The following is a 13,994-nucleotide window of genomic DNA, read 5'->3' on the forward strand; positions in this document are numbered from 1 at the left end:
GAAGTAATAGACTGGTAGAAGCATAGACTGTGGGGACTTGGGATGCTTGGGCTGGACTCGCATCACTGCATCAGTAAGTTAGGCCCAATATGACCGTTCAGTCGAATAAAGCCGCCGTCAAAACCTTCACGCGGGGATTCGAAATTCTTTTGGTTTTTCTAGCAGACTGAAAGACAAAATCGGGATTTTACATAAGATTGATGGAAAGTCGGTAAGATCGAATTGTAAAAAATCGAATCATAAAATTATAAGATTTTACAAAATTTAAAAAATAAATATAAAATGATATAATAATTTATTTGCATACAAAATTAACATAATATAATATTCTATATGTAATAAAAAAATAAAAATATGATTATTACTTATTATAGACAATACGACACAAAACTTTAATTTTCTAATACCTCCAAAAAAAAAAGTACGAAAAATAAGATACAAAATCTAAACCACAATAATTAAATTGCAAGTTGGACCTTATAATTTAACATTTCAATTCTAGATGAACTTTTCATGAAGATTGTCCTTCTTTCTAGCATAATCATTGTCATTATTTCCATCAATGTATCTATCAACATAGTCATTAAAATTAATATCATCAAAAGAACGATCACTAATATCCAAAAAGTTATAGAATATTGATGAGAACCAAGAAAAGATAAAATTATTATTAGTAATTATTTTCAATTAATATTTGTTTACACTACAAGAAATTCGGGTTTCCGTGACAAGCTATGTGTGACAAGCAAAAAAATTGTCACTAAAAGGGATGTTTTTGTGACCAAAAATTTTTGTTGTCACTCATAATTTTATTAAGTGACGATAATATTGTGTCGTCACTAGATAAAACCATTCAGTGACCCCTTTTTCTTAATCGTCACTAAATGTTGTAACTGAAATAAAAAATAAATTTTTGACAAAAGTTAAAGACAAATTCTATATGACAACAAGAAAACTTGTCACTAATGGTCTATTTTTTGTGACTAATTTAAAATATTGTAACTAAAGGTCTTAGCAAAAATTCTGCAAAATTTATAGCGTGAAATACAAGCGCCAATTTATTCCCCTTTAGTTACCATGAAAATTTTGTCGTCACATTAAAATATTAGTGACAAGGTTAAAATGAAATATCTTGTAAAAAAAATTTGATTACTTAGAAAATGATATTAAAACAATAATAAAAAAAAGAGTTTAACCTAATTGAGAGACCAGCTCCCCAAAAACACCCAAAACGTTTCCTTCGTCAGATAGTGAGGGAGCCAACGTCGAAGTCTTGCCTTGGGCTCTTTCCATTGAAGGACGGTATCATCGGCTGCCATTGAAGAAACGAAATCGCCCATAACGAAATCGCGCTTCTCTTCAGTCAAACTCACTCAAGCCTCAATAGTGGAAACCGTTCTCCTAGATTGCCATTGAAGTTTGGGTATGTTAGCACTGTACGTTTTGTTTCTCCTTCCATGTCCTCTCTCTCTTGGTGCTCCATGTTTTGTTCTTTGTTTTCAACTTAATTGACCGATTAGGTTGTTAAATGCATACCAATTAGGTTGTTTAATGCATACTGATTAGGTTGCTAGTTTTTCTTCTGGTATTCTTTTCTTTGCTGGGTGTTGCAGGTTTGTTATTTTGGTGGGTGTGTTTTTGGTGTTTCAATAGCCGTGTGGGGAGTGTGGTGAGTCAGTGGTGTGTTGGGGAGTGTGGTGGCCGGTGTTGAGTTTGTGGTGAGTTGGGTTCTTCGGTATAAAAGTGGTGTGTTGCTGTTAGTGTTTTAATGCCTCTAAGCTTTTGTCATGACCTTGGTTGTCTTGTTTGGTTCTGGCTCTGTTTCTCTCATGTATAGTTTTTGGACTTCAATTTTGTTGGATAGTGCCAGTTTGCTGCGTGATTGCTGGTGTTTTTTGGTGTAGCTTAATTAGTGGTTGCGTGGTGTTCTTTGCTAGTTTGGGTGTTAGTTTGGGTCAAGTGTTAAAATTATATTTTCATATTGTTAAAATTTATTTTGAACTTTCTGGCAGAGTTTTATTTCAAACGTCGTATTGTTAAAATTTATTTAAACTTTCTGGAGAATGTTAGAATGGTGAAGGAATGAAGAAGTTATGGTGATTTTTATGTTCTTGGCAAATAGTTACTCTTGGTAGTGAACACTGAACATTATGTTGTGACATCGTGGTTGTTCATTCACTTTGATGTTTAGTTTATTTGCTGGCATGGACCATTTGAGCAATCTAGGCTACTTGGTATACGACGACGACGGATGTTGAGTCAGAAGATGGTTTACACCCTTACACTTCAGTTGCATCCTAATATGTTTGTATGCCTACACTGATCCAGGGCTGTTAAAACTAGAGGCGTTAATTCACCCATGTTGAGTTATAAATAAATTCACGGACAAGAACTGTGAATTGTATAGCCAAAATACTCTAGCCAAGTCCTCTAATGTATTGAGAACGTGCTCTTCCCAAGTTTTGTGAATATCCATGAACAACTAGGACTTAGGAGTCTCACCAGAAGAAGCTTGGCTATGCATGCATGCATTATGTGGGCCTGTGGGGTTTATTGGCAGCTTCTTTTTCAATGTTATGTATGAAGGCAACTGTAATTAAAAATAAACGACTGAGTAATATTGGGATGAGTGAGTTTTATTTAGGATAGCTGACTTTTGATTTAATTTTTCCTTTTTGAAAAGAAAAATGAAAGTGGATGCTCATGGTCTGAAATCTTGTACAATGGTACTTTTGCAGGTGAAAAGTGAAAGAGCATAACGTGAGGCTTTGGGTGCATTGCCTCTCTATCACCGCACCCTTCCCTGAGTATTTATGCCTCTCCTGTTATGATATGAGTTTTGATGATGAAGTGTGCATTCTATATGTTGATCAAAATATGTGTTCTATGTTTGCTATGCATTCTTAATTATATTCTGAACTTGTTTCTATCCTTTAATGCTTTAATTTTCAAGGCTAACAAAGATCAAGACATGAAGCTTTTAATCAAGCTTACAAGTCACTAAGTTTCAGGTTCCAGATTTCACTATGAATTGTCTTGTTGTTTTGGCCTTTGCTACTCTTACACAAGTTAGCATATCACAAGTTGTCATCCTATAAAGTCAAAGCTTGCTGAAATTCAATGAATGAGTGCAGAAAAGAAAGATTAGCAGCTGATTTGAAATAACAGCTAGCAAAGCATGCTAAAAATTAAATTATGAAGACTTTCCTTGCACCTACAGATATCACATGATCAAAGAGTTCAAGATAGCTGCAATTGTTGAAAAGAAAAGCAATGAAGTAGGTGAAAGAGATAAGAAGTCAAAGGTGGCTGTAAAAGAAATAAAAGAGATGACATAAGTTGTTTGAATTATTGAAGAGATAAGAAGAAGAAATAAATGGAGAAGACAAGAAGTAAAAGACAGCTGCAAAAGAAATAAATGGGAGCTGAAATCTTTCATATCACAAAGCTTTAAAGGTCAAAAAGGTATAGCTCAATGCAACGGACATATTTAGGAATTCTAGTGCATATAAATGCTCATACATACTTCATAGAAAAACACAGAACTTCATTCCAATTCTCTGAGAGTTTTACAAGCATTCTAGCCTTCATTCTTACTCAGAAAATACTCAAGCTTCATTGTACACTCCTTGATCATTATAGGGTCACTTTGTACACACAATTAAGAGTCTAAGTGTTTGTGGTTAGCTTACAAAATCACAAGAAAGTGAGACTGGCACTTGGTAAGCCAAAACAGCCATTGTAAAGTGAAGTTGACACTTTAAACAACAACTGGTGTAAAGAGAAAGGCTTGGATCTTCAACAAGCAAATCATAGTGGATTCAAAATCTCAAGGAGGAGCCTTGAGGAGTGGATGTAGGACTATACAAAGCCGAACCACTATAAATCTGTTTGCACTCTCTTACCCTACTCTTTACTAATTTATTTGTGTGTGTGCTTGTTGTATTTAATTCTAGTACTTGATTCCTACTTGAACTAACCTAGACCTCAAGCTTATATTCACTAATATCAAGTTCCTATAAGATTTAAAGTAATCCGAAATCAGCAGGTTTAAACTCAAATCTGACATATTTTTAAAGGGTAAAACAATTCACCCCCCCTCTTGTGTTACCTAGAGTCTTTCATCTCCTACGTCCTAATGCTGGTTGGTGGGAGTGAATTGTAAAAATTTAATTTTTTTGTGTGTGTTTGTCACAGAATATTTTTGTTACTGATAGAAGATGGGTTATGCCTTTGATGACACTTTAACAACACTTGACCCAAACTAACACCCGAACTAACCAAATTTAAATCCTATTACAGCGGAATGTATTCTTTTAGAAAGTAATTGCAAAGGTAAATGATTCATGATTTTTTGAAATCTTATGTTTTTTTCTTTAATGTTATAGAGATACACATCTCTCAATGATTTTTTTCTGTTTCTTTTTGTTTTTTATTAGGAGAAGTTTATAGTGGCTGAAGGCAAGCAATACAAATTTCAAGCATTTGTTATAGACACCATACGACGCTTGTATAGAATTTGGAAGCACAGATTACATGAGACTTATAAAAGGTTTTAGACATATGAAGAAATGTTGAAAAATGTTCCTAGTGATGTAAAGAGTGAAGATTGGAAGCTTTTGATTGAGTACTTCCACTCAGAGAAGTTTCAGGTAATATCTACTTTTTTTTATAGCTTTTGTCTATTCATTTGTGTGGTGTTACTTATGCTAGATATGCTTGCAAGTTTAATACACATATATGCCTCGCATATGTACCATTGTTTGCAGAAAATTAGTCAAAGAAATGCTGCAAATAGGTTAATGTTGGAAGAAAATGGTGGGGAATCTTGCCATAAAAATATATCTTCATTGAGTTTTGTTGAGGATCATGTTTTCTAAATTTGAGTGTTGATATGTTGAGGATCATGTTTGTGGATACTTTTCTGGAAGGTAATTGTGTTCAATTGTGTTTTCATTACTTCAAGCATTTGCATCTCTATTTGCGGTCTATTTCAGTTGTGCGTCTTGCTCCAATCTGATGCTCTTTAGTATTGATCACATGTGCTACCATAGTCATGAATGTTTTGTTTGGCTACACACAGAAAAATGTATTATGACATAATCAAGCTAGGGACCTGGGACCTTAATTAATGTTGTATTTTGGGTGCTCTTTGGTTTTTGGTACTGTGCATGATGGCATAATCAAGCTAGGGACCTGAGACCTTAATTAAAGTTGTATTTTGAGTGCTCTTTGATTTCTGGTAATGCGCATTTGGGATGAGTTCACTCCTCTAATAGTTGTCTTGTATTAATTTATGCAAGTTAAAGATTGAGATAGCTAATGAGTTCCAATCAAACCAGATTCAGCTATACATTTGGAGCTTATGAGAAGTTGCTTTTTGTTCTATATGTTCTAGCTGCTTAACAATACTCGTGAAAGTTGCTTTTTGTTCTATATATGTTTTAGCTTCTTAACAGTAATACTTATTTTCTAACTAGGTATTAGGTTAACTATGACTGTAGTTACTATTGTTTATGTTTTATGGATATACATTTGGATATTAAATATATTTTATGTTTATTTACCACTGATTGATCATTATTAATTTATATACTACTGAGAAATTTTAGGAAATATTGATTAGAATGATTATATACAAATGAATAGTGACCAAATTACTTGTCACTAAAACTATTCAAGGAATAGTGCACAAAATCTTTTGTTACATAACTTTTGTCACAAATATAATTGTCTATCGAATCTATTTTCAATTATAGTGATGACCTTAGCTAGTCACGGAACAAATATATAAACAGTGACAACCAATTAGTCATCACTGAACCTATTATGTGATGACATATACCGTAACAGAAAAAAAAATTCCTACCTAGCTAATAAATATATTTTTGTTTTAGTTACAATTATAAATTATTTGTGACAAATAAACACGTCACACATAAAACTTTTAATGACGACGTAGGTTGTCACTAAAAGTAGCGATTCAATGACAAGTTCTTGTTGTCACAATTGAAAAAATTTCTGTGACGCATTATTTTATGTCGTCACTTGTCTTTCAACGACGGAGGTATATGCAACGGAGGTACGTCGTCACTAGGCTCGTCACTGAAACCTTTTTGTGACGAGTTTTCCATGTTCAGTGACAATTTTATTTGTCACAGGAACCCAAATTTCTTGTAGTGTTAGTATTTATATTCTTGTTGGTATTTGCTTTTAATTAGTCTTGTTTAAAAGTTGAGTTTCGGTTAAGGTATAAAGTAGTTTTCTATATAGTTTTGGTCTTCTAGTTTGAGTAGGTTTTGGGTTGTTTGCTTTGACTATATAAGTTGGTAGAGTTGTACTTTTTTGGATCAATCAAAAAAATTAAACAAAAATCGAGACTTGTTCTCAAAATCGAGAGTTTTTTCTCAACCCAATCTTGTTCTTAGTTCTCTTATGATCAAGGTATTCATCAAATACTCTCCACAACCACTATCTTTAACACTATCTTTAGCAATTTAATTGTTTTCTTCTCCATTTCTCAAAATCATCACCACCTAAATTGAAAAATAAACAAAAACACACACATTTTGTAAAATCGTAAGATCCTAGGATCGTAAAATCAAATAGTAAAATCGTACGATCTTATCAAAAAATGATTTTTGAACGATCTGGATCGTTTTGATTATCAATGATCGTAATATCGTACAATCTAGATTGCGATTTTGACAATCATGATTAGGAGGTTGAGGTTAATGGATTGGGGGCTCTAATTTTTATTTATAATTCTCCTCTTAAATCATGTTAAATCATGATTTTTTTTGGTTTGAAAATATCACATTAGAGTTTAAGAGTTATGAATTATATTTTAGGGTTTAGGGTTTAGAATTTAAATTTTAGTTTTTAGAGTTTATGATTTTGAATTTTTTATTATATTTCAATTATGAAAATCAAAATACTGAAAATAGGTAAAATTGGAGCCCCTATCCCGGGATTCTTTGCGCCATTGTAGAGACTTTAAATTGATTACCATAATAAACAAAAGGATTTGGATATTTGCACCCCCTATTTTGAACCCCCTCTCCTAGACCCTAGACTATCATGTCATGTCTCCCTAACTCCCTATACTAATAACATATATATATATATATATATATTAAAGAAAAAGATCACATTCTTAATTGTATTTTTTTTAATATTTTTTCACCCAATTTTTTTTATTAATTAAAATGCTTCGATTTTGATTAATATTTTCGGTTTTTATTAATTTTTTAAATTATTATTTTCCTTTTTAATTTTTCTGTAAATAAAAGAAATTATATTTTTAATATTAATTTGATAATTTTTCAAGACAGACAATAATTTATCAAAGCACATGAACAAAATTTCGGAAGAAGATTTGATGAATCCATATGCGTGCATGTACGCATCGAATCGTTCCGCACACGTAGTAGCCCATGCAGCTGCGCAAGTATGCCTACAGTGAACCCATTTAGGTGTGATGGGAGGCATTGGATAATCCCTTGTCAGACCAATTTTGACGTAGTGCCATTTACGTGCCCTATAGTGATGGCAACGCGCTGATAGGGTAGTGGAGGAGTTGTACGTAGTGGTAGATATGTCCAACTTTTTGCATGATGAAGAACATGCAATATCACATTGTATGCAAAAGCAATCAATAGACCCATGTCTAGCACTGTCATCCAGTGCTCAAATGGTGCTGCAACATCATCTCGAAAAAAGTTCAGTGAGCGTTTAACACTGTATGCCCTCTTTTCACCGTCAAGTATTTCAACATATTGTTTCCAAAATGCATCCAACTCTGTCATCAGGTTATACTGGACATTGGGCCATTCATCTTCCCCATGATTGAGACACACAACTATCGATTGAAAGCCGCAATTTCCATCAACTTTTACATCTTGTACGTCCCTAATGTAAGGATGCAATATAGCTGGAAACTGATCAATATATGATCATAAAGACTGTTTTTCTTTCTGAGCATCGAACTTCCTTGTGTGGAGAGAGGCTGAGTATTGTAAATTGAGGAGCAACTGTGTCTTGTAGGTTCATAAGATTGGAAAAAATCGTACTAAAAAATCTTTGATTTGGGGCGTCCGAATGAGGAACTGTGTCTGTGAGGCTCCCAAGGCTGAGCAAAATCACTCCCATCAACAACAGATGCAGTTGCATTGTTATGGGTGGTGGTGGCTACCTTTTTCTTTGTGGGCGGATGCCCTCTAGTGTTGTTATTCACAGCCAGTTCACGGAGAGAAGTTGTTGAAGGTCTGAATATTTCCCTCAATTTCCTTAGCCAACTGACTTTAACATGTCTTGGCTATTGCTTGAATTGTTCTATGAACATTTGTACATCAACGTTACAGTCGATGTCATCCTCTTCAAGCGACTAACATTGCATTAGATCAAGCTTTCTCCAAAATTTATCAATGGCATCAAGCGATACAGTATGACCTTTGCTCACGTACATGGCTTCTTCGTGAGCACATGGTAGTTCGTAGCTCCTATGAAGGTGACATCGCATTTGTTAGCAATCTGTCCAACATCTTTTTCTGAGTGTAAATATGTGAAGGCTATGCAAAAAGTCTGACTAGTTGAAGTAACACTGACAATTTTAAGGAGAGGCAACCTGTACCTGTTGGTCTGATATGTCGCATCCATCAACAATACATGCGGGAATGCACACAATCGATCTAGAGAGCCAAGATGTGTGAAGAACAAATCTTCGAGCTCATTGGTTGTATGGTTTGCCCGATAATCGAAAAGTATTCATGGTCGTTGAGGAATGAGAACACAACTTGCATCTGTGATTGACCAGATCTCTCAGCAATCTTGTGCTTCTTGCATGCATTGACTAAAACATTATACCATATCAGTTTCAAATTCACATCTATCGTCAATTTTGATATTATCTGCCATCTCGTCCGCATGTTTGTCTTCTTGCTTTATTCCGGCTGAGATAAAATCACCCTACTAACAATATAATTTACACTGAATATGTGTAGAAAAACACTAAATAAAAAATATTTACTTAAAATACACTAAATAAAAAAATATTTACTTAAAAATATTAAATCAGTATCTGTATTTACATGTTCACTTGAACTGCTTGGCAAGCGGTAGTTGAAAAGATCGCTCAAGTGATCCATATCCATAATAGATCTCGGCTGCACTTCTTCGATGCAAGTGAGGCTCTATAAGTTGTTGTTGTCCCTTCTTTTAGTTCAATTCTTTACTGATGGATATACACATAGAAAGAGAGAGATATATATATATATATATATATATATAGGGGTTTTCTCTTATAAGTACCCATAATAAGGACACAAAATAAGTACACCCTTCCCAACCATTAGATCAAGTCAATGGCTCAGATCTGATTTCCAATTAAAGACACAAACAATTGCATCAAGACGCGCGTGACTTACTTCTCCCTCTCTCTCTCTAATTCTTCCTCCCTTCTTCCTCTCTCTCTCCCGAAACCACCATAGTCGGACCTTCTCCACTCATTCTCTTCGTGAAATCACCCAATCCATCTCTTGCTTCTCTCATCCGACGATGAGATCGTGTCTGTTGTTCACCATAACCGGATGGGCTCTCACCGTCTGAAGCTCGAGATTTGGATTTCATTTCTTTGCCTTCCATTTTGGGGTAGTCGTATCTGTTGCCTTCAATTCTGTTTTTCTTTTGTTTGCTATGGGGCAGATCTATTTTTACTTCTATAGGGTTGAGTCTTGATAGTCTGGATCTGGTGGTCTTGGCTTGTATTTTGTTTTCTTCAATATCAATAAAATTGATTGAGATCTATAAAAAAAATAGATTCTCTTTCATTGGCACAAACAACACCAATGGTTGAACAAACCCATTTGAAATCAGATTCCAAAATTTCTCAAATTTTTAAGAAGGTCATCGCGAAGAACCGTGGGTGATTTCTAGAAGAGGAGTGAGAGGTCCGGCTATGGTGGCTGGTCGTGAAAGAGAGATGGAGAATGGAGAAGAAGGTTTTGCGAAATCAGGGAGAGGGAGATTGCAAACATTTCTAGAAGATTTATTTGTGATTTCCGGTAGAGATGGATTGTAAAGGCCGGCCGACTATGGTGGCCGTAGGTCTCTCGACAGATATATGGGGAAGGAGGTTTTAGTTCACGACTGAGAGAAGGAGAAACGTAGACGCGCGTGGGGGAGAAAAAAGAGGGTTTTTTTTAGATTTAATCTGGTCTCTTGGTTTGATCCAATGGTTATTAAACTAGTCCTTATTTTCAGTCCTTATTTTGAGTCCTTATAAGAGAAAAGCTGTATATATATATATATATATATATATATAGGTGGATATGAGAGAGAGGAGAGACTGCCAAGATTCTCATAGGCATGTTCATGAATAGTATAAATCAGGGTTTAGGGTTTAGGCATACTCATGAATAGTAATCAACAAGTCTTTTTAAAACTTTTGTACATGAGGCACAGAGTAATGTCATTTGAGAAGTGGCTAGGATTTTGTCACGTCTAAACATCATCAGAAATCAAAAATAAAAAGGACTACTGATAAATTGTTTCTCAAGTTGTCACGTGTAATGTCAGGCGACACTCCTCAGACCACCCCTTGCATTTGGCGTACTATACTAGCATCTATGATTAGGGTACAATGTCATTGTTATTCTCAAAGGTGGTAGAAGACTCTTGTATCACATGTAAAATGTATGACTAATTGATGAGATGAGATGAGATGAGATGAGATAAGTGGGTTTGTATAGAGTTATAGGGGGTTTGAATAGTGCAACCATGGTTGTCAAAATCCCAATTTTGATCGTAAAATCGTACGATCTTAAGTAACCAAAACGATTCAAATCGATGTAAAATCCCACAATTGATAAAATCCATCGATCTTACCTTACGATTTTACCCGATCTTACCGATTTTACGATCTTACCGATTTTAACCTTAATAGACATATGGAGTCATGGGTTTATGGGTTGTGGTTTACTAATCATGTGCTTATGTTTCTAATCCTAGTTTTTGTTGAAAAATTGGTTCTAATTTATTAACATGATATAATCGTGCACAATTATTGTGTTTGTTTTTCATAGTTCTCTAGAGATCTTAAAAAATTACAATTTTATGAAATATTAACATGTATATAAATAAATAATAATCACATTTTTGAACTTTTTATTACCTATAAACTATAGTATATTATATCATGTTAATTATTTATTTAGAAATAAATAATTATATTATTTTACATTTATTTTTTAAATTTTATAAAATCTTACGATTTCACAATTTGATTTTACAATTCGATTTTGCATGTCTTCCATCGATCTTACCTAAAATCTCGATTTTGACAACCTTTTGAGTGTAACCCTAAACAAAATCACCCCATAGACAACAAATTGACTTCCATAAAGGGAATCACCCCACAGACAACAAATTGACTACCATAATAAACAAAGTCACCCATAGACGACATATTGATTACGATAATAAATAAAATATCTATGTATACACACCATAACCAACGCCACTCAACTTTTTAGTGTTCACAAATCATATAAAACTAAACTACATGAACCACTCCAAAGTCCAAAGTCCACACCAAACGATCGGACCAAAAACCCGTAAAACCGACTGTCATTTTATATGACCGGAAAAGTTCATTTTTTTGGATGATGATATTTCATTATTTTGATTTTGATTTTTTAATATTAAATTCAATTATAATATATATATATATATTTTTAAAAAAATTAAATTTACGATTCGATCAATAACCCATTGGTGAATCAATAAACCAATGACATGATCTCCTACCCGAATCGATCTCCAACACGGTTTTAATAACATTGGACACGCCATAACCAACGCCACTCAACTTTTTAGTATTGACAAATCATATAAAACTACATGAAGTCATGAACCACTCCAAACTGCAAAGTCCACACCAAATCCAAATTTCAAAGCTTTTCAGCAGAAAAAGAAATACAATCGATCTCAATGTTTAACATTCTCTGCTTTCTCTTCCACATCTACAATATTGTCCCTGCAGGATTTGCCTTCACTGCACCTCAAGACATCTCAGCTCTCAAAGCATTCAAGGCTTCAATCAAGCCTTCTTCAATCCCTCCCTGGTCCTGCCTAGCCTCCTGGGACTTCTCCACCGACCCATGTTCGCTCCCTCGCCGGACCCACTTCACATGCGGAATTACCTGCTCCTCCGATTCAACTCGGGTAACCCAACTCACTCTTGACCCGGTTGGCTACTCAGGTCAACTCACCCCACTCGTTTCTCAACTCTCCCAACTTAACATCCTAGACCTCTCCGAGAACAACTTCTCCGGCCCAATCCCTCTCTCCATTTCATCTCTTACAAATCTTCAAATGCTCACTCTCCGGTCCAACTCCTTCTCCGGTCTGATCCCTGAATCGTTAACCCAACTCAAATCTCTCGATTCAATTGACTTCTCGCATAATTTTCTATCTGGAAATCTCCCTAAAAACATGAATTCACTCTCTAGCTTAACGAGTATCGATCTGAGCTACAACAGACTCGCTGGGTCACTACCCAATCTACCTTATAAATTATACTATTTTGCTGCGAAGGCCAATTCGTTTTCTGGTTCTCTCCTAAAATCGTCTTTTCAAGGGTTAACTCAGTTGAAAGTGGTGGAACTCAGTGTGAACTCGCTCGCCGGGACATTACAGAGCTGGTTCTTTCACTTGCCGGCAATTCAGCAGGTCAATTTGTCAAACAACAGCTTGACACGTGTCGACGTGCCGAGGCCACTCAGTGGGAACAGCGACCTGGTGGCCTTCGATCTCGGGTTCAATAGAATCGAGGGCCACGCGCCCGTGAATTTCGCTGCATACCCGTTGTTGTCTGCTTTGTCATTACGCTACAACCGATTACGTGGCGACATCCCATTGGAGTACAGCCAGCAAAAGAACTTGAGGAGGATATATTTGGACGGCAACTTCTTAATCGGGACTCCGCCTGCTGGGTTCTTCTCAGGCGGGATGCCGTTTTCCGGTAGCTTGGGAGATAATTGTCTACAAGGGTGTCCAGGGTCTTCTGAGCTTTGCAGTCCACAGCAGAAATCAAGTTCTATTTGCAAGCAAGCTTACGGTGGAAAACCAAGGTCTTAGTTAGTGCAAGACAACTATTATACACTATTTTTTTTATATTTTATTTTACTTTAAGATAATGCGTATCAGTGTCATGAATATGAATATTTTAAATGAGATATAGCCACTGTCATGTTGACGATGTGATCCCTTTGGTTTGAAGCATCTTTGATCTCTGAAAACTGAAAAGAACAGCGTATGTGCTTATATTATTCTTATTGTATGCTTATCGTTTCTATTTTTATTACTATTTTCATGAACTAATTTAGTAAAGTTTTAAAAGGGCGAATATTTTGATTTTAAAAAAATAGTTATGGTTTGAAGTCAGAGGGAGTGACTGCCTTGGATCCTGTGTTATTGGGACTCGCCGACAGTGTGAGTGAGAGGGGGTTCCTGGGGTCTGTTGTAAAATTTTTTATAACAGACCACACTGTAAACTAAATTAACGGTGGGATTTTATTTTATTAGATCTAATGGATGATATTTTAAAAGTCAAAAAGTTATTAGTTTTTTTAATTGTCAATTTCTCTCTCTCCAAAAATCCCACTCGCGCACAGACGCAAACCCCTTCTTCGCTTTCTTTCTCCGGACGACCAGAGGAGGAGTTCTCCCTTATCAACAACAATTATTCGTGCCAAGGAAACCAAGATAAGAAATCAACAAGCCAAGGAAATCGACAAGTCAAGGCGATCTTCTACATCATCTTCGTCTCCCTCGATCTCTTCGCCCTCTTCATTGTCTCTTATGGGTTTGATTTTGTTTTATGAGTTTCATTTTGTTTATAGGATTGATTTGGTTTCTGAGTTTGATTTGATTTCTGGGTTTTGCAAACATGGAGTAATTGGGACTAAACTGTATTTGGTTTCTGGACAATTTTG

General features: G+C 35.3%; 1 protein-coding gene across 1 annotated transcript; it reads left to right on the forward strand.

The window, feature by feature from the left end:
- The first annotated feature begins 11,838 nt into the window (after window positions 1-11,838).
- On the forward strand, window positions 11,839-13,376 carry LOC119990461 (LRR receptor-like serine/threonine-protein kinase EFR). The gene has a single exon (XM_038836384.1). It carries the CDS (start codon window positions 11,989-11,991, stop codon window positions 13,135-13,137), a length of 1,149 nt encoding a protein of 382 aa, XP_038692312.1. The 5' UTR covers window positions 11,839-11,988; the 3' UTR covers window positions 13,138-13,376.
- The last annotated feature ends 618 nt before the right edge of the window (window positions 13,377-13,994 follow it).

Source organism: Tripterygium wilfordii, chromosome 22 (genome assembly GCF_013401445.1).
Source record: "Tripterygium wilfordii isolate XIE 37 chromosome 22, ASM1340144v1, whole genome shotgun sequence".
Lineage (NCBI taxonomy): Eukaryota > Viridiplantae > Streptophyta > Magnoliopsida > Celastrales > Celastraceae > Tripterygium > Tripterygium wilfordii.